At 41.2% G+C, this 20,824-nt stretch overlaps 1 protein-coding gene across 30 annotated transcripts in view; it reads right to left on the minus strand.

The window, feature by feature from the left end:
- LOC131819383 (RNA binding protein fox-1 homolog 1) overlaps positions 1–20,824 on the minus strand; it is a 549,338-nt gene that overhangs the window by 97,045 nt on the left and 431,469 nt on the right. For 23 of the 30 annotated variants that reach the window (XM_059154436.1, XM_059154419.1, XM_059154420.1 and 20 more), the window contains exons 5-7: positions 14,846–14,938; positions 12,978–13,038; positions 3,404–3,457 (exon numbers count right to left, since the gene is read on the minus strand). In XM_059154436.1, the coding sequence (XP_059010419.1) occupies positions 3,404–3,457; positions 12,978–13,038; positions 14,846–14,938 (208 nt within the window). The remainder of the gene's footprint in view (positions 1–3,403; positions 3,458–12,977; positions 13,039–14,845; positions 14,939–20,824) is intronic. The other 7 variants (XM_059154443.1, XM_059154437.1, XM_059154438.1 and 4 more) reach the window with 1 other exon arrangement.

Raw genomic sequence — 20,824 nt, forward strand, 5'->3', positions numbered from 1 at the left:
TTAATTTACAAAATATGTGAACTTTTCATGCCCTGTTCTGGGAGACAATTGGAGGCTGGGTTGTTAATTCTGCATAAGCTTCAGAAAATCGATAATTATACTATGGGAATATTATGATATTTGTCATTAATACAAAATCTTACATGCAGGAGTGCCTAATAAGCCTGGCTTTCTATCTCAGGCAGATACAGGGCTGGCGTGCTAAATGTCCACAGCAAATCAATGACAAGGTCTTCATTTTAGCTTTGAGGCACATTCGAAATTGCAAGATAAATCCAGACTGTGCTTATAGTTGGGGAAATCCAAGAATCCCCCAACCTCAGTCATGGGCATTCAAATGGATGAATTAGTAATTATACCTCCAAAGCGAAATGAAAATGTGCCCCATCTACATTTGCATACATGCGCTCCATCCATACAGGGGCCTTAACTTGCCATTTAAGCTAGTTCGATTCTCAGCGTCTGTGGGTCTTCAAGTTTTTCAAAGAAATTGTCCTGGAGTGTTGGACTGGCAGCATTTCCCTACATGTCCACATGTCACGAACTCCGTTTACCTACATACATAGGTAATTTCGGCAACAAGAAAGGCTTCCGATTAGCAAGGGGAGCCCACGTATCGGCAACATTAACATACGGATTTTCCAAATAAAACTTACTTGTTCATGCCCCATTTCTTTGAAGACTTAAGGTTATTGGAGCATCTCATAGAAACAGTTATTTAGTTGTCCAGGATCCTTAAAACTGCCCCTGACACAACCCTTTACCGTGTCTGAATACAGAGGAGGTGGGGGGGGGGGGAGGGTGACAGCGTTGGTAGTGGTTGGAAAAACCCAAAATTATTATCTTACTCCTCTTCTTTAATTTGACTGGCTTGGACATAGAGCAGTAGCCTGATCTACCATCATAGGGCACAGTCCGTAAGAATTACAACTTCCAATATTCACAAAAAATAAAGAGGCAGCACGTAACCCAGTTGTAAAGAACAGAGGCTCTCGATTTCAAAATCGAGCCAGCTTCTTACCCACTTGAAATCTTAGCCCTTCGGTGCTAAGGGACTCTGCCTACCTCAGTTTTCTCATCTGGAAAACTGCCATGAGGATTTCAATACATTAATTTAGGTAAAGTGCTTAGAACCGTGCCTGGTCACAGATAATACTCGGTAAATATTAATCTTTATTACAACTTATTCTTTCCCGATAGTGCCATGATCTAACTTCTGCAGCTGGGCTCAAGGCTAATCTGGACGGCTGCTTTAAGGTTCTAAAAGTCAGGCTGATTAATTTATTCTCATATATACAAGTTAGTTTGAATGGTTTCTTCTGTCTTACTGTCCTCTCAAACACCCACTGATAGGCATACAGGTTTGAAATCACATGGAAAGGAGATTCTCTTGGTCGCTTTAGCCAGACGGCCAGCAACTATACTGCTTGGGACCAGAAACATGTCCTTCCTCTCTCTATACAAAGTGACACATTTATACCCTACCTCCTCATCAGATGGCTTCTTGCTTCTTGTCCTTGACCCATTACTCTGGGGAGAAACTGGGCACGTGGCCTGGCATGCACACTTGCAGAGAACATGCTTGCTTATTTTCCCAGCTATCGCGTTCCATGGGGCAGCACCTGCTGACGCATGGGAGCCGCTGGCTGGCCTCCTCCGTGCCCTTTTGAGGGACGTCCTTTCTTTGCAGCTTTGGACAAGGATGGACCCCAGCAACATCTGTGCCCCTAAACAGACTGCCTCACCCCCGATCCCCTAAATTTACTTCCCCCAAGTGAACAAGCTGAGAACAGAAGGACCACTCCTCTCATGATTAAGAAAAGAATCTCTTAGTTTAGTGGTTTGCTCAGCATTTAGCACAGTCAGTTAAATTTCCCCTTACGGCAGAGAGGTGGGACATAAATTTATTTGTATTGGCCTAGCATTTATGTGGTGCTGGCTGTGTACTAGTCTTCATATACTAACCCATTTAATTCTAATAAGTACCTGTGAGTTTGTTACTATTATGATCTCCCATTTAACAGATGAAGACACTGAGGCACAGAGAGGTTAAGTAACTTGCCTAGACTCACACAGCTGGCAAGTAGGGGGGCCGGAATTTGAACCTGGGCTGTCCGAGTACAGTGTTTATGTTCCTTATTTAGTGCTAAGTGTCCTCTCATGATGTGGGCTCCACCATTTAATCATGGAAAGTTTTGTAGCGAACAGGTTCCTCCCCCAGAAGCATCAACACAGTCAATTCAAGGTCATAGAGTCACCGGAGTTAACTCAGGCTTATGGTAATAATCACATGCGAAGAACAAACATTGCCAGTCTGAAATCCAGAACTTAGCTATCCTATTGGACCTTCCCAGATTTACCATTTTTTTCTTTGTTGAGTTGGTTACTCTGCTAGAGTAGCCATCCGAGTGTCCTATGTTCCTGTCGGACACTAGGGTTGATCCATGATTAGGAAATGACAGATGGCATCCCAGAACGGACGAAGCAGGGGGTAGGACTTACCGTGAAGAGGTCATTAAGTGAGGGAATCTGGAGCAACTGGTCATTTATTTCTCCTTATCAAAGAGCAAGGGCCCCATCCAAGAAAAAGTTCTTTTCAATGAACCCATGTGGCAAATCTACTGAAGTTCTAAGATGTTAAATGCAACCTTGTTAATGAGCAAGGGGCTAAGGGGCAGAAGTGACAGGCCCAGCAGAGCCCAAATCTCCACCACTGGGTGCTCCTCCCAAAATGGGCTGAACAGATTTTCTACATGGATTTCCTGATCAAATGGTAGTTGGTGGGTAGCGGGGAAGGGGTGAGAGGAGAGACCTACCCTGGAAGGCAGAGCAGACAGAGAGATGGAATTGCTAAGGAAAGCTGATTTAATAGAGAAAGACTTTTTTTCTTTTTTTGCTTTTTGGTTTTTTTTGTGTTTGTTTTTCTTTTTTCTCAATTTCTAAATAAGCCTTCTCTTGGCAATTTCAACTCTCTGCCACATTATTGGAATAAGTGGGCCAAGTCTCTGCTTTGCCAGGAAGAAAGAAAGGCAACCCCACGTGGAAATGTGTGGCTAAAACACACATCCAGGCAGATCGAAATAAAATGGGCACGAACAGCTCTACGTTTGTTCAATGTGCCCTTGAACAAAGTCTCGATGTTTTTTTGAGGCAAAATCAATGTAAAATGTCATAAGGAGCTCTGTGTGTACTGCGCAGCATAACGCACGTACCCGATTCCTCTTTATTTTTTAAGGGGTTTAAAACTCGTTTGGTTTCGCTTTAAAAAAAAAAAAATCCTTCAGAACTTCTTAGGAGGGGGATTTACGTGGCTCAGATTATTTTACAAAACCTGCTCTTTACTGGCAGGCAAAACACATTTAGAACAGACAAAGTAGAAGCCATGCAAAGAGGAACTCTTTACCTGCATAGAACTCGGGGCTGTAGACCGCACCCACAACTGGATTCAATTTCCAGCCTTAAAATAAATATACAAAAACATTATTATCACATTTGGCTCAACAACTCATATCACCGCAAGTGAACCACAAATCAGATGGGGTGTTGTATTTTTTTAAAATTTTATATTTAGAGGCTATATAGTTTGGGAATGCATAAAAAAGATTTGAAACCTATACCTCGAAAATTAGACTTATGCTTTTGATTTGCTGCCAGCTCAAGTTAATAGGATGGAAACTACTGACCAGCTACAGGTGAACTTTTTGAAAATGCTGTGGTAATTAATTTTCTCCCACATCAATATTTTCTAGAACCACCATAATAATTTCAATTTTTTTTGTCTTCCTCCATGGATCACCACTAGATAATCCATCATGTGTCCCTTCCTGATAAGTTCACAAAAATCTGAAAGCTCACATAAACAGAATTCTTCGTGGCAACATATTCTGATAATTGTCATTCCTAATTATGACCCAGAGAATTCTGAAGTGCTTTTTACATCCCAAAGAAAATGACATTTATCCACTAGAGATTGAGTGTGGAATACATTTCAGTGCATTCAGGAACCATAAAAATTCTTAATCAATGCATGATATCTAAGGTAACTTTCAAACAACCTGTGAATAAGATTAACAGAACCCTGTAATTTTCCCAGTGTTCTGGATGGAACATTTTCTGTAAAATGAATCCTGTCCCCATAGGAACTTTTACTCAAGAAAAGAGCGTACAAGAATATTTGCAAATGGAGAAGCTGTGCACATTGCATACCCATTGGGCATCATTTAGGGAACAACCTCCAAAGAATGGTCACGTTTCAGGGTTTGGTGATTACTTCCTGCTCCTGCTGGTGAGTTTTAAGAAAACATCCATTATATGGAATTTCTGAAAGACCAAGAAGGGCAGGCACACTGTCTTTTGTAGAAGACCTTGTGTCCTTGGGCTAAAGGTCAAACACCAGAGTTCCTTTAGTATATGAGTCTGAAAAAAAAGCAATGGTAAAAGTTGGGATGCCAGAGAAGGTATTTCTGACAAGGAGAGCTCTTCCCAGAAGGGAGAGATATGATATCTTTTCATCTGACCTAAGTGATGCACCTAAGAACAGCCAAGAGGTGGCCACAATCTACTGATCCCCTAAGGAAGACAGAGGCTCAATATCTCAGTAGATAGGACCCTGGAGGAACCAGAGAACTTTCTAGAACTTTCTAAGAATTTTTGTTTCTAAGAACGTTCATCCAACTTGAATGAGCTAGCTAGTTTACAGCCCCCAGGATGGTCTTAGGATAGGATTTTTCAAAGTGCAATGCTTTCGTGCCTGGGAGGCTTATTAATGGAAACGTCTGGCCCAATTTTAGATCACCAGAAAGAGACATAAAATTCTGAGATGTGTTGTCCCAACGGTTTCTGAAACTTCACACTGACACCTCCCTCTGTTATATTAACCACATCTTGCCATATAGAAATTGCTATAATGATATAAAAATAAAAATGATCTGGCACATTTCAGAAAATGTGCTTTATGGATTTGGAAAAGGACTTCAGTTTGACCAATTAAAATTCTACTATTTCCTAAAAAAAAGAGAATACCCAATTTCTGTGATCTGTGGACTAATGTCCACAACTCAAGTCCATGGAATCAAACAGAATATAGAGCAAACTGTTGGAAAATAAAGCTTCAGGAGTACCTGGACATATTTAATGTTCTTCCCTAGTCCTCCACAGAAATCTCGAGTTTGTGAACAAAGTATATGAGGACACATATTAAGTGAATAATTAAGTTATGAGTTTATCACTCTTTTTCTTTATCCCTCCAATCCCCATATTATACTCTGCTCATGTCCCTAACTTCTACTGGTGATGGAGACGGGGTCTTTTTGTCACTATTGAAATAAGATTTTGTTTTTTTATATACATCCTCATTAGCTTCCTTAAATATTGCCTTCTACACACAAACTGGGACATACCATTTGCTGAATGTGGACCCACTGATTAATTTTGATGGAACTCTCAAAGACTATAAGTTATGCCAACGGTCTCTCAATTTCTCAGTGAAACAGAGTTCTCAGAGATATCTAAGACTATCCTAAATCATGTTTCTCTCATTTGCCTTTATTCTCCTCATTTCCTTGAAGCCTTCTACCAAATCTCTATCAGTCTTCTATTGATCCATCTATCTATCCATAGATCTATCCATCTATCATCATTTTTCTCTACCCTCTTTTTCATCTATTCATCTATCTACCTATCTATCAATTGATTGCTTGATCATCTCTTGACAAAGTTTACCTGGTGTTATTTAGAGCTCCAGTGTCTTCCCAGGGAAGGCCACTTCATGCCCTTATCTATCTGTTCACCAACTACCTCCCAGCTTACCATGTCTGTTCATGGAAAACTTATTCAATATGTAAAGAATACAATCCCTCATTAGGAGATACGTGATATCTCATGTATGCCAGTACTAACTGAGAAAGGTCAATGATAAGATCTCCTTCACAAGAAACCGACTTGGAATCTGTGAGCAGCAAAATGAAATGTCATGGAAACACCCCTGCAGGTTTTGCCCTGCTCCCCATCATTGGTCCTTTTTCCTAACCAGTGCTGCTTCCGATGTATGGAAACCAAAGACATTTCTGATCCATACCACACGCATGAAAACCAACTTCTTACCTCCCTCCTTCCCTGCAGTCTGCTTCTCAGCAAATCTCCCCACTTCAGCAAAAGGCATCTCTCATCCACTTGGCTCCTCAAAGCAAAATTCTTGATAAATAATTTCTTGATTCTCCCATTACCCTCCTACCCTATAGAAAATCCAATTGGTTAGACGTTGAAAGACATTTCCATGCTCTCAACTTCCCTTCCTCGCCATTGGCACCATCCCAGGCCAAGACACTTCTATTTCTCACCTGGATGAGACCCAGCAACAATGTCCTAACACACTCTATCTCTTCCCACTCTTCTTCTCCCTCCTTCCTTTACTCACTCGATTCCTAGTGGTCAAGCCCATTTTAAATGAGTGGATCAGATACGCCATTCTGCTGCTCAAAATTCAACAGCTTCCTTCTGAACTTAGAAGAACACAAACTCTATCCTTGACCCACAAGCTCATACAACCTAACCTCTGTCCATTTACTTCATAGTATGGTTCCCTTCTCTCCAAAATACGGTGACACTGTGCTTTTAAATTTTTACAAAACCACCCAAGATCATTCGAGATCAATTCTGGATTATATCCACTGCTCCCTGTGCTTGGAGAACTTTCCCCAGCTCCTGACAAAGCTGACTTGATATTATGGAGGTCTCCAGAGTCCTCCCTGGGCGGACTACTCAATGCCACTCCTTCCCCTTGAGCTATACCCTGATTCCATTCCCTGTTTTGTTTTTTGCATAACTGTTAACACTACTTGGGTTTATCTTTCTTCTTTCTTTCTTATTCCTAATTGTTTTTATAACCATTCCCCTTCATTAAAATTAATGGTAAAGTGAACAAGAGTGCTGTCCAATGTGAATTCCCAGCACCTAAAACTGCATTTGGCAAATAGTCAAGGCTCCATAAATATTTACTTAGTTTTGCTCTAAAGGAACAGAAGGAATAGAGAGCTTTTTCTAATGGGCTCATTCCGTTTTGGCTAGGATTCTGTCTCCTTCCAATCTCCAATGACCTGCTTCCTGATATACATCTAATAAAGAAGGACTCTGTTAGGGGTGACTGTCTTCAAGGCAGAGTAAGTAAGGATCTAGACCCTCAGAATCACCCCTGCTCAGACTTACAGAGCTCATGCAGGCTTATGTAAATGTATGTAAATCACATGCAGATAGCCTCCTAGTCCCTGTGACTCCTTCCAGTACCTGGAAGAGACCCTTAGGATAACCCTGCTGGAGACAGGAGACTGCACTGTCAGGAAGATGGACAAAATGATCCCCGTTTTAAGTTCTCAGGCAGTCTGTGTACATCCTCAAGCCTTGCAAATTCAGAGATTTTGATCAAGGACATTAAACCGAACAATGAGGCTTACAACAAAAGAGAACAGCTGAGAAAGCCCACTGCTCCCAGCCTCTCAGGGACGCCCATACAACAAGGCAATGGAGCAGAGACCAGACATAGGAGCTCTGTAGAGAGACCCCCCTCTAGGGCTGGGTGTCAAGGGGCTGCATCCAAATCAGCACTCCCCTCCTCAAATTTAGCTTCTCAAAGGTCATCTGCCAGCTTGCTGTAGAAAAACGCTGCCTAAGCTCGCCAGAGTTAACTATGGCTGTATTAGATTTTAAAAGTCAAGTCTGAATGTGCACACAAAAAATCTGCACATGTCTTCTCTAGGGCTTTGTTGGGTTGGATAGCAAAGAAACATATTCAAGAAAGTGCCCTTAAATGCACCACAGGGGTTTCTGGAACTGCATACCAATGCTTTCTAAAGACATCTACTGAAGATGCCAGGCAACGCCCAAAATGAAAAGTTAGTTGCACACTGCGTTTGGTTCGCCCACTATTTTTTTTTTCTTTTGCAACATATATTCATGGCCAACATTCAGATTTCATTACAATACAGGATTTCTGGTTTTCTTGAAAGTTCCGTAGAAATAGCCCACTTTAGAGTATGAATCCCACACAGACCAATTTGCTGGAAGTGACCAGGGATCACACCACTTAGCCCCCAGTTAGCCGCAGACACCCATGCTCCCTATTTGGCTTAGAGGCCGAATGCCAGCAATCTTTGATTATTATCCTGTCCTGCTTTTCCTTCTAATAGAGAAATAATTTGCTTTTCCTTGTATGGAAATGGAAGATAGTTCAAAAAGAACGTGAGTTTTTCAAACCCTCTCTGTTAGCTTATCTATTTTACTTGCCTAGCCTCTGCTGGCATCTGAATATTTGATCCTGAAATTAGTATGTCTATCAGGAAATTCAATTTACGATCTCTAGCAAAAATGAAACAAGATGACTACTTATTATTGAGATTACTGTGTAATTAAATTTTTAGGGCATTTCGTAGACCTGGTCCTAGGTTGAGCACTTAAATCCGTAATAAACACAAATAGCCCAGAAAGTAGGTCCCACTGTAGCTCAGTTTCCACTTAAGAACACTGGTGTGTGGAGGGTTTCCACAACTTGCCTGTAGTTCAGAAGCCAGTGAAAGGCAGAGCTGATATAAGGTCTACTTCTCTCTCTATAGTCTTGGGGGTTTTTTGTTGTTGTTGTTGTTTTTTGTCCAATTTTTATCCTTCCTAAGCTGTTTGAGAAAAAAAAAAAATCCACATCCAGTATCCAGGGAATCCCAAAGAATCTGGTTCGCAACTTGTTTTGCACTGCAAACATCTGATCTGCAGAGAGTACAATGAACCCCAGCTCTGGTCTGAGGGCTGCTGTCCTGGGGAGGAATCAGCAAGACAGAAGTAGCCCAACTCCCTCTTTGGGAAGCTCTCTGATCAATAGTGTTTGCAGAACCCTGGATGTCATTCTACAGTCTTCTCTCATATCCAAGCTCAAATGTCTTAGGAAATGTAACGCCTTGATGTTGGTATAACAGAGCCCGCTGGGTTTAGATGTTTAGGATCTGGTCTTCTGGCTTCACCGGAAGCTGTGTGGCTGGTTAAGCTCTTGCCTGGCATGTGACTGAAGGGACGCATGAATGTGACGCTGGCGCTGACAGTGATATTTCACCATGTGAAGATGACCTCAAAATGTGATGGCTCTAGGAAGTTATATTTGCTGAAGTGTACGTTGGTGACTGTAACTTTTCTCATTTTGACCCGACTTCATGGGACCTGATTTATCTTCTCTTCCCCACTCCCAGCTTTACTGAGGTATAATTGACAACTAAGATTTGTACATATTTAAAGTGTACAACTTGTTGACTTGAGATTACATATACACTGCAAGATATCAGCACAATCAAACTAACTTACGTATTCATCATCTCACATAGTAACTTTCTTTCCCTTCCTTCCTTCCTTCCTAACATTTTATTTATTTATTTGACAGAGAGAGACACAGCAAGAGAGGGAACACAAGCAGGGGGAGTGGGAGAGGGAGAAGCAGACTCCCCACTGAGGAGGGAGCCCAATGCAGGCCTCGATCCCAGGACCCTGGGATCACGACCTGAGCCGAAGGCAGGCGTCCAGTGACTGAGCCACACAGGTGCCTCTTTCTTTCTTCCCTCCTTCCTCCTTTCCCTTCCTTCCTTTTTATTCTTTTTGTGGTGACAATATCCCTTTTAACATAGTCACCCTTGTTAAGGATCAGAGAGGGCCCCATTATCTTCTGTTGTATTGCAATTGATGGGAAGGGTTCCTCGCAGTGATAACCCTCAGAAATGATGGATTGGAAAGCTTTGAGAACTGCTGTTCTTTGACTACCAAGAGTCTCCACAATCTCTCCTATAGAATCTAGCTGCTTTATGTCATTGGGATTTGTATTTGTTTCTTAAGTCGGTTCAGCTGTGACTGTCTCATACTCAGTCCACATGACAGGATAAGCTCAAGTGTTCTCTTTCAGGTACTGGGATGAGAAACCCAATGACTTATTCTCGGAAACTCAGGATGCAGGGCTACCTGGAATGCGATGTGGGATGCTGATGCCTCAAAAACAGGCATTTGGGGCTGAACATATAGGAATCCTTTTGGTATTGTGGTCCATTGCCTTTCGTGTGCAGGTCTGTAAGATGATGGAGGGGAAGTGACGTTCTTGTATTCACACAGGCATGACCACAAGGTTTGTTACTCCAGAACAAAAAGGAAAGACTTCACTAAGGACTTCATCTCTTCCAGCCTCAGGTTTTGCCTCTTTAAAACAGGGATAAGTAGGTCCTCTTTGTAGAACTTCATGTGGGTCTGGAACATTTAAAATGCTTAACATGATGCCACATGGTCATTGTTCTGGGAATGCTGGCTATTAATGGATGGGCTTTGAACTGTGTCCCTAAATTCCACTGGGCTAGTGTTCAACCCTAGGACATGGATCAATAACTTCCTTTAAAATAAACATGCATCCGTATGGCTTAGGGAACAATATTTGCCTTCCCTGCTTCGTTTTCTCACATCAACACACCTGAGCACCTACGCACACACACGCTAGAACTCCCTTGCACACGTGTGCACATGCACAGGGTTCCCACTTCGTCATTACAGGAAATGCCCAGTGGTGGGGTTGATGTCATCATGTATTAACTCTGGCAAGTTGCAGAGCTATCATTTTTACCTAAGTAGAAAGGCCTCATGATGCATACATCAGAAATTTGTTTCATTTCAGCACTGGGCATTCAGTCTGCTGTGGAAACTTTCTTTCTTTTTTTTTTTTTTTTTAAGATTTTATTTATTTGACAGAGAGAGAGAAATCACAAGTAGGCAGAGAGGCAGGCAGAGAGAGAGAGGGGGGAGGAAGCAGGCTCCCTGCAGAGCAGAGAGCCCAAGGTGGGCCTCGATCCCAGGACCCTGGGATCACCACGACCTGAGCGGAAGGCAGAGGCTTTAACCCACTGAGCCACCCAGGCACCCCTTGTGGAGACTTTCTATACCATTTAAGGCCATGTCTTGGGTGGTTGGAGCTGGAAAAATGGGTCAGCAGAATAAACAATTCTTCTGATCTTTCCAGCTGGAGCCCTGTTATATTGAGGGTATATCTCTGTTTAATGGTGCCCCTTTTAAAAATAAGAACAGACTGACTTAGCCAAATTGGTAGTCAATGCACAAGGGAAAAGAAAAAGAAAACCAAAACTACTAAATGCTAATACTACTGTTTATAATAACAACAACACAAAATTCAAATGTCAATCAGTACGGAAAGAAGGTAGAACTAAACCCATTAATCAGGATGCCTGCGAGGCTCAGTCGGTTAAGCCTCTACCTTTAGCTGGGGCCATGATCCCAGGGTTCTCAGATCAGATCCCATACTGGGCTCCTTGCTCAGCAGGGAGTCTGCTTCTCCCTCTGCCTGTCACCTCCCCTGCTTGTGAACACTCTCTTGCTCACACTCTCTCTCAAATAAATAAATAAAATCTTAAAAATAAAAGAATAAAACCATATATCCATTTCAGAGAATGTTATGTAATTGCTAAAAAGAATGAGTTTGGTCTCTATGCATTAAAATTAAAGGAACTCCCTATTGGTATCTAAAAGCCAATGAAAAATGACGTGCACACAATAACATTTATAGAAAAAGTGTGTACATGACACCATGTATATTACAAATATATACTTATTACATATATATGCATAAAAATGCAAAGTCAAAAAACAGATAATAATCTATAACGGGGTGTCCTCTGGGGAGCTAGGGCACTGAGCTGGCAGTGGCATTATTCAAAATATATTTAACCTTTTCATTAATGTTTATTATTGTTATTATTTTTTGGAATGAATCTCTATTTCCATGTTTCACATGTAACTAAAATATTAAAAATGGAAAGTTTCATACATTTTCCTCTATGACAGCAATTAAATTAAATCATTTTTGCAAACCTACAAAACAGAGGAAAAATGTCTTCCAGTCTTCTAGTTCAACTCAACCATTAGCATTTTGAGGCAATGCCTTCCATAATTTGGTTGAAATCATGCTATACTTTTCCATTTAAAACTTTTTCATTCATTAGGGGCTCTGTAGAGTTCTCACCTGGCTCATTTTAATGGGTATAGTATCCCATTTAGTGTGTATACTTTGATTTACTGCATTAAATTCTTCCCAGCTTTTTGGTACCATTAAGTATTGCTGGCCCCCACACCTTAAGTATCTTATGAGAGATGCGTTCTGGGAAAGATTAAAGAATCAAAATGGTAGAACACTCTCAACTCTTGTTATGAATGTGAATTCTGATCATGAGGGGTTTTGAGAGGGCTTCTTGGTTAGGAAGGACAGAGATGCGTTGTCCTGAAGGGGTCTGCAATACGTGACAACATCCTCACCCGGCTCAAAACAGCATTGGGGAACCGGAAGAAAAGCAAAGACTGCACCCACCCAATGGTGGTCCTCAGGAGACACCCTCCAAGCCACTTTGAAACTCTCACAGCTCCAGAGAAGACCTAAGGCCAGAACCAAACTCTGAAGCCCCTCTTCCAGAAACGACGAGGGATCAGCAAAGATGTTGTGGTGGTGGAAAAAAAGGAAACAAAACTTCCATTCTCCCTCAACTTACTAAAATAACAGCAAAGTAATTGACCCAAGTCATCCTTGAATGACTGTATTTCACCCCAAATGGGAGTTAGTCTGGAGAGATTGGAGGAAAGGGCAGGCATGCTTGACCTGAAAACTATATTTGCCCCTGTTGTGAAAATTATCTTTTTATAAAAATTATTATTTAAGTTTAGTTGGCCTACAGTATTACATTAGTTTCAGGTGTACAACATGGTGATTTGACATATTCAGGGCTCACCAACAGACTATTTTCAGTAGTCACTGAAAAATATTGTACTGATTCACATGGTTCACTGTAGCAGGTCAGCAGCAAGGACACGGCAGCCACACCGAGGCTAACAGAGTTTATGGAAACATACTTCCTGGTTAAATGATACTTAAGAGATACAGAGCTAGGGATGAGTTCTTGTCAAGTACTTACCATTTGTATAAGGGTTGACAGTCTTTTTATTTGTCATTACACGTGCTGTGGCATTATTTACCTATGTACACAGAAAACTCAAATGAGCACAAATTCCAGGGCCAGCCCACAGTTCAATTAGTTGCATGCATTATGACTGTGATTACTTATTAAAAAAAAAAAAAAACTAAAATGCATTTTAATTTATAAAAGGCAGTAGGTGCATAACAAAATCATACATTTTTATAATTACATTTACTTCATAACCATTTTAACTTACAAATCATTTCAATAAAGCAATGTCATATCATTTAAAAGTTTAATAAGGAGACAGTAAAAGCAAATTAAAAGGAACTGCATAATTGAAGACTTAAAAGCATGCGTGTACTCCATGGTAACACAGAAACAATAAATATTTTTAAACACAAAATAAAATTCATATGAAGGAACATGCAGTGGAGTAGAAGAGGGGAGAGACAAGGTACAAGGGAACATAAATGTCAAAAAAAAAAAAGGGACAAACAAGATTTAGCTGTGTGCAACACGTTGGGAGGGAAGGACCATCGGGAGAGCAACATCTAGCATTCAACACTTGAAACAAGAGCCTTCGACATCGCAAGAATTAACAAGATCATTCAAGCTTTAAAGTCACAGCTAACAAAAGGATAAAAGAGAGGGTGCATTGTTTAACACAATATGGAGTTAACGATCTGAGTAAGATGTGCACTGTCATGTCTCAATCCAGTCAGTGCCTCCCAGGCTCGCTTAGAACGTACACTCAATTACAGGCGTACCGGTACCCAAAAAAATAGAGCATCAAGAAAACTTAATACGACAAGTCAAAAAAATACCACGTGGTATATATATGTATAGAGATAACCAGCACTAGATACGTGAAGCGGCAGATGGACTTCACCACTTACCATTCACCACCATCGCCAGCATGGGTTTGTATACAGTTACCATGGTTACTGAGAGTTTGGTGAGGGGCCTAAGCGTTATCGTCGAGGGGGGGGAAAACGAAAGGCAAAATATGCAACATCTTACTCCAAAGACTAAAGCATTTTTAACTGGTATTTTTTTTTTTTTTTAAAGTTTTAACAAATATAACCCTGTGGCCATGTTGAGGGAGATCCAGTGGTAGAAAGAGTAGATTCTGAGTATCCAAATTTGAGCATTTATTTTTATTATTTTTCTTTTTCAGTAAAGAGAGGCCAGATATTTAACAGGAAATCCTGTTCGGTTATTTACTTTATTACTGAAAGAAGGCAAAGGTTCAAACTGGCTTCTTAAACGAAAACAAAACAAACAACAACAAAAAAAAAAAAAATGAAAGATTCAGTGACAAAGACCTCTCATTTTTTTTTTTTTTTAAAAACAATAAACAGTTTTTCTTCCGAATGCTACTGCTTTCGCCATTTGAGTCAATTTGGACACCACTGTGGATCCCTCGTCAACCCTGCAGTGGAAAGAAAAAGAAAAGGAAAAAAAGAAAAAGAAAAAGAAAAAAAAAGAAAAGAAACTGCTCTGTTTTTTGGTTTTGTTTTGCATACTGTCTCCACTGTTTGGAACCTACTGCACCCGTTGCTCATTAAAACACAGAAAATTAAGGAAAAAAAATGTTCAGAGTAACCTTTCTTTTGTCTCACTTTTGCCATTCACCTTTCGTCAGTAATAAGAAGAACATAATAAAGTGAAATTAAAAAAAAAAAGTAAGGCCAGTTTTCCTTTTTATATATAAATATAAATATATATATATATATATATATATAAACAATGAGAAGGGAGTAGGGTCACATACAAGACACGGTGATGCATCTGGAACAACGAATGAGCGTGAAGCAGACATTTATAAAGAAGATGTAAAGGAAAATATTTTGAACATGCACCTCGATTTTACGGCCCTCTACCACGGTGCCGTGTAATTTCTCCCTCGCCCTGTCCGCATCGGCACTATTTTCGAAAGTTACGAAACCAAATCCCTGCATGCAGGAGGGAGAAGGGGAAAACAACATGCACATTATTATTCCAGTCAACGACCACTGTGTAACGTTCTCTCGCTTTAATTTCTATTTCTTGTCCTGGCTTCAGTTCTGTAACATGCAAATTAGAGAAATTATAAGAATACAAAGATGTGCAATAAGTAAGCGACAAATGTGAACAAGATTTTTTTTTTTTTCTGTCACCAGTTAGCTGTAACCCCTGAAGAATTCAAAGAATGATACCAAAAATACCTTTCTAAATGTCACTACAGAAGAAAATAAGTCTAACGGAAAGAAAATGAGATCAAAATAAATTTACAGTGTCTTCACAGAGAAGAAAATGAAATAACGAGGAAAAAAAAAAAGGGAACCACTTTCTTGACATGCAAATTAAGAATAAAATAAAATAAAACGTGTGCACGGAATTCAACAATGAATGCCAAAATCTTCTAACATTGCCTACAGAGTCATGCCGTGTGGTCTTAAGAACATCTCTTCTTCATGCAATTTTAGGGTTATTCAGATTTGTCAATTTTACAGCCTTAACTTCTCAAAAATAAAAATTAGAAGCCTAAAAAAAAAAAAAGGAAAGACCTTTTTCATAATAAATCTTAACCTCTTTGATCTAATAAACAAAATAATCACATGAAATGAATTGAAATAAACATCAATTGGTTAATAATGCAAAGAGCTCAAGTTGCCCTTTTTTATATCAATACTTCCCCCGCCCCTCAAAAACATACACGCTTCTGAACTAGTCAACTTTCCAGGCTAACTTCATTAACTGAAAAGGGAAACGTATGCATATACCGTGTAACATTCTAAGACATTATCTTGATAGCCACTTGTCAAGTCAACAGAAAATAAAGGAGCTCAGTTAAGAGACTTATTCGCAGTAACACTCTGGGCGCTACCTCTCTTACTGATAGATAATAAACCCTTTCCTTCGCCACTGGCATATTTTGTTTTAATATTTCAGCCTCAAAAAACAACCCCACTAAACGTCACATTGTCAAAAACCACCTTTTTTCCTTCACTGACACTGTTCCTAAGAAGAGTACAGAGAATATGACACATTATTTTTAAAACCCCTAAAAATATTTGTACATCTTGTTCAGAAATATACACCAACCTTTTGAAACCATTCCAGTATAAATTTGCCCAGCTTGTTCTGGCGAAACAATGCAATGTGTCGGGATGCCTATTTGCAACAGGGTAAACTTCAGTAAAGGGGCATGTTGGTTTCTAGCTTAGTTGGGACAGTCTGACATTCAATCTCACTGATAAAAGAAAGAGTAATTACAAACAACAAGTAGTCAAGCTACTAGTGCTAACCCAACCTCTCGCTACATTGCTGAAGGGATTTCCAAAGCGTGGGGTATTCAGAGAGGTGCTGGCCCAAGGTCTGCCTGAAGAGAGAACTTTCCAAAGTCAACGTGAGCTCATCTATAGGAGATCCCATCCGGGGATGGATCCAAGCTAAATTAAATGATTATGATACAGAATTCTATAGAGAAAAAAATAAGCAGCTTTACTTTGGAGGACTGGACTGAGAAGTCTTTGATAATAGGACCCACTGTGAGGATCTGAGATGAGGATGGGTCTGGATGATTCGACTAGTATAAGACTTTATGCTCCATAACAGAAGAACTTTGTCTCGGACATCGCTTGTGGTATGCCCATGTGAGGTGTCCAAGTAGCCGAACCGGTGAGTTGTGCAGGAACAGCTCTTTAATGGACTGAAGACAGAATTTGAGGGGTTTGCTCCACGAATGGCGCTGACTCTTGGTCAGAGGGTCCCAAACTTGGTTGCCCAGTGAAAGGAAGTGGGGGCCCTAGCATATGAACATTAGGATTCCTGAACGCTGCCATGTGTCTACCCAATCAGAATCTCAGAGTGGAGCCCAGACATCTGTCTGCTGAGAAGGCTACAGTGTGCCCCAGCAGCTGCATTTCCATGGCCTCTCTTATTACCAAGCACCATCAAAGGCAAGTTCCAGTTCATTGTATGAGGTAGACTATTTCATTGCCAATGTCCAATGGGCACCCTATTCAGTGGAGTGAGTTTCGGAGGTGACCATCTGTCTGACATGGTGATTTGGATCTTGGGCGTATAGCCACAGTCTCCTCAAAATCAAACTCTCTAGCACACGCAGAATCTCATACAACCAACAAATAAAGGAAATAAGGCTGCTGGCTGCATCAGGGGCAATTCTCTGACAAGGAAAGCAAAGAAAGTCCACAGTTCGAGTCTTAAAGATGGAAGGCTTGATGACATCATTGCCATCCACAGGCACCAGTCATTAATTAGCACCACAGCCCCATGAAAGGGGACATTTAACTCCCCCACCCAACGTCATCCCAAAGAATCAGATCATTGTGACTCTTTTCTGATCCCAGAGCAAATCACACTGGCCTAAAATCTGCACTGTGGGCATCAGGGAGACATGAAAGTGGAGACAGAAATAGGTTCTGAAATCCCATGTGAAGTTCATAAACCACAAAGCAAGTAGTTCACTACAGCCCCAAATTCTTCCCTGTTTTGAAGTCAGATAACATATATGGATTCTTCTTATTCTTACTCTCATGTTCTGCTACACTTCTCTCTCTTTCTCTCTGTTTTATTTGTTTTTTTGTTTTTGAGGTCTTCAATATTTCTTATTTCCAGCTGCTGAGATGACTGGTTGAGATTCTAGAAAGTTGAATGCAGAAGTGCTTGCTCCAGACATAGGCCCCAAATATCAAAGGGACTATCCTACCTCTTCCATTGGACAGTCACCCCCTCCCCTTCCATAAGGCAAGAAGGAATATGGCCTCGGGCCAGAAGATCACCGGAATTCTCATCTGAAGCGTGACACCCATTACCTGGCACAAGGCACAATTCCAAGGCACAACTTGGAGTTCTTAAAAACTTTCTGAGTATTTTTATGTCAGCCTTAAGAAGGGGAACGGAAGGAGCACATTCTGGACTTGGCCTGAGAGCTCAGGAGCTGGGTACAATGCTGGATGTGGAACCCTGAACGTTTTAGAACACACAGGATGCACAGAGCATGGCCCAGGTGCTCTTTGTTGCAGGAGATGCACTGCTTCCGGAGCTCACCTCAGCAGAGGGGTGGAGAGTGTTCACTCCCAGGGTCAATGCCCTTTCTTCACAGAAGCCTTCCCACCCCTAACAGTCTTGGCCTGCCTGCTCGCTCCCTTGCCATAGAGCACAGCCCGCACCCTGACCGTGGCTGGTCTTAGTGGTTCGTCTCCCCCACCACTCAGGAAAGTCTATGAGGACCGCTTCCGTCTCACTGACCATGGATTCACCCATCTTCTTGTCCCAAGGAGGGAACTAGTCCTCACAAATCATCTACTGAATCAAAGGTTAGACAGACTGTCTATTTCCCGGGTATATTAAGAAGTAGCTCTCTCTGGTTGTATCCCCCACATACATCATTTCAGAGTTCAACAACATGTTTTTAAATCTCCTAAAAGGAAAAATGAATGATAGGATCTCTTACCCCTAAATGCTACTAAATTCTCATTTTTGAAGTCGGTTGTGTCTTTTTAAAATGTGGCTTCCCTGTATACTTGCTATCCATGTGCCCAGGAGCTATTTATGGTATATGTTCTCAGGATAACATAGATACTACCTGTATCTTAATAGGGTATGTGCAAACACGCACATGCACGCGCACGCGCACACACACACACACACACACTCACACACCAAACACCCAGAACACACAGCCATGCTCTGTGAGGACTGACTGACCTGCCTCAGGGACCAGCTCCAAAGATAATGACCAGACAGTGAGCTCTGGCTCTGAGGGCCCACATGCTTCCTGGCTGCTTCTCCGGTGCCAAATGATGCACGCGAGGTCGTAACAGTGGTTCAGGTTTCTTAACCATTTAAATGGAAATGTCCCTTTAAATAAGGCCCTTTCCTGCAGAGGATAATGTCAAGTCTGAAAAATATCCCTGGGTGAGTGGCTGTCCCCATTTAGCAGTTCCCCCAAAGGACTGTCTCGAGGACACTCCACTTCACACCGCAACAGTCAGCCCCCAGCACCTGCCAGAACGCCTCTTTCCCAGGGAGCCTACCCACCCAGGCTATTCTTGAAGTCTCCTAATCAAAAGTAAAAAGCAGGTTCACAAAGTCAGTCACTGGATGCGGCAAACTTAAACGGTCTTCACCGCTAAAGCCCTAGAGACAGGCTAATCATGGCAATGACGGAAGAGGGATTAAAAATAGTTCCTCCATTGTACTTTCAAAATAGCAAATGATATTCTTCTAATGTCCCAAAACAGCTCTCGAAAGGAATTAAACAGCTTTTTCTAACTGGCAAAAGTTACAAAACAAAATATAAAATAAATATAAATTAAAACAAAAAACAAAAAACAAAACAAAACAAAAAAAACACAACAACCTTTAAAGGCATTAGTGCCACAAACTCAGGATTACAAGAGAGTTGGTCAACATTCCGGGTCATCTAGGATTTTGCCAAGAATGCATCAGGCCTCAGTGAAAATGATTAGTTAGGCTAGGCACATTTTTCTTTTCTTTTCTTTTTTAAGATTTTATTTTTAAGTCATCTCTACACCCAACGTGGGGCTCGAACTCACAACCCCAAGATCAAGATCACTCTACCAACTGAGCCAGCCAGGCACCCCGGGCATGTTATTTCTTAATGCACTTTGCCTTGCAAGGTATAGAATCAGCTTCTATAATGATTTTTAACTAAGGAGCAGAAAGAAAATGAACTTATATTTCCCCCAGCCTAGAGGTCACACTGCTGATATAAAAATAACTAAAGTATTTGAAATTTGGGGAGAAGACCCCTGCACTGGCAGAACCAGAGAGTATAATAATTTTTTTTTTTTTTTTTTAAATCTCATGCAGCATATCACGACATCATTTTGGCCACGGAAAGGAAAGTACTAGAATTTTCTTCCCTCACATCAAGCTGTATCATCCTATTTAGGATGGAAAGGGTGCAAACTACCCAAGGAATAATGCATGGGTTTGTGTGCTTCCCGGGAAGGAGGTGGTTGCTATGCCCAGGAGGGGTAGCACTTGCTCCCTTAGAGAAAACCGGTTCTTCTCATAAACCCTCTTGGATACGGACTTGTCCCAAATAGCCTACCTGAGGAAAGTTATGGGGCTAAATCCAGTATCTCTCTGTATCTGATAAGCAATCTGTCCCAATACCCACTTGCACAGTCTGAGGATACAAGGGAGCTTAGAATTCCTGCCAGCCTGGCGACTGGTACCCTGGAAATTGGGCAGAGTTATTGAAAGTGGTCACTTTCTGGCTGCTGAGGTCAATCTCACAGTCCTCCAACAGGATGCTTACCACTCAGTATCTGCTGCTAAGCCTAACGCACTGCCTTCCTTAAGGGAGATTCTGATGGAGCCCTGGAGTTTTCTGTGCACGTAGGTAGGATAAGGACACGTTCGCCACCACAAAACACCAGTGGGCAAAGGGGCATTTTGCATTTAGATGAAGCGTTGGCGTTTGTCTAAAACAGGCAAACACAGTGTTTATAACTCTAACGATAGGCCTGGAAGGTTTGTTAAAACACAGATCGCTGGGCTCCCATTCTGAGTGTCTGATTCAGTAGGTCTGGCTTGGACCTTGAAAATTTGCATTTCTGGTACGTTCCTAGGTGCTGCTTCTTGGGGAACTGCATTTTGATGACCTCTGATAGACGGTATGCTTTGAGAGAACTGGGCCTTTTCTTCTTAAACATATTTCCACGCTGAAGGTGCTGGAGCCTTTCCACATAATCCCTGATTTTTACTAACATGCTTAGGTCTGGAAAAATTGACTTAGAAATTGGTCTCCTGCAGAAAAAACCGAAAACCAAAAACGAATTCAAAGCAACGGCAAATTGCAA

Source organism: Mustela lutreola, chromosome 17, assembly GCF_030435805.1.
Source record: "Mustela lutreola isolate mMusLut2 chromosome 17, mMusLut2.pri, whole genome shotgun sequence".
NCBI lineage: Eukaryota > Metazoa > Chordata > Mammalia > Carnivora > Mustelidae > Mustela > Mustela lutreola.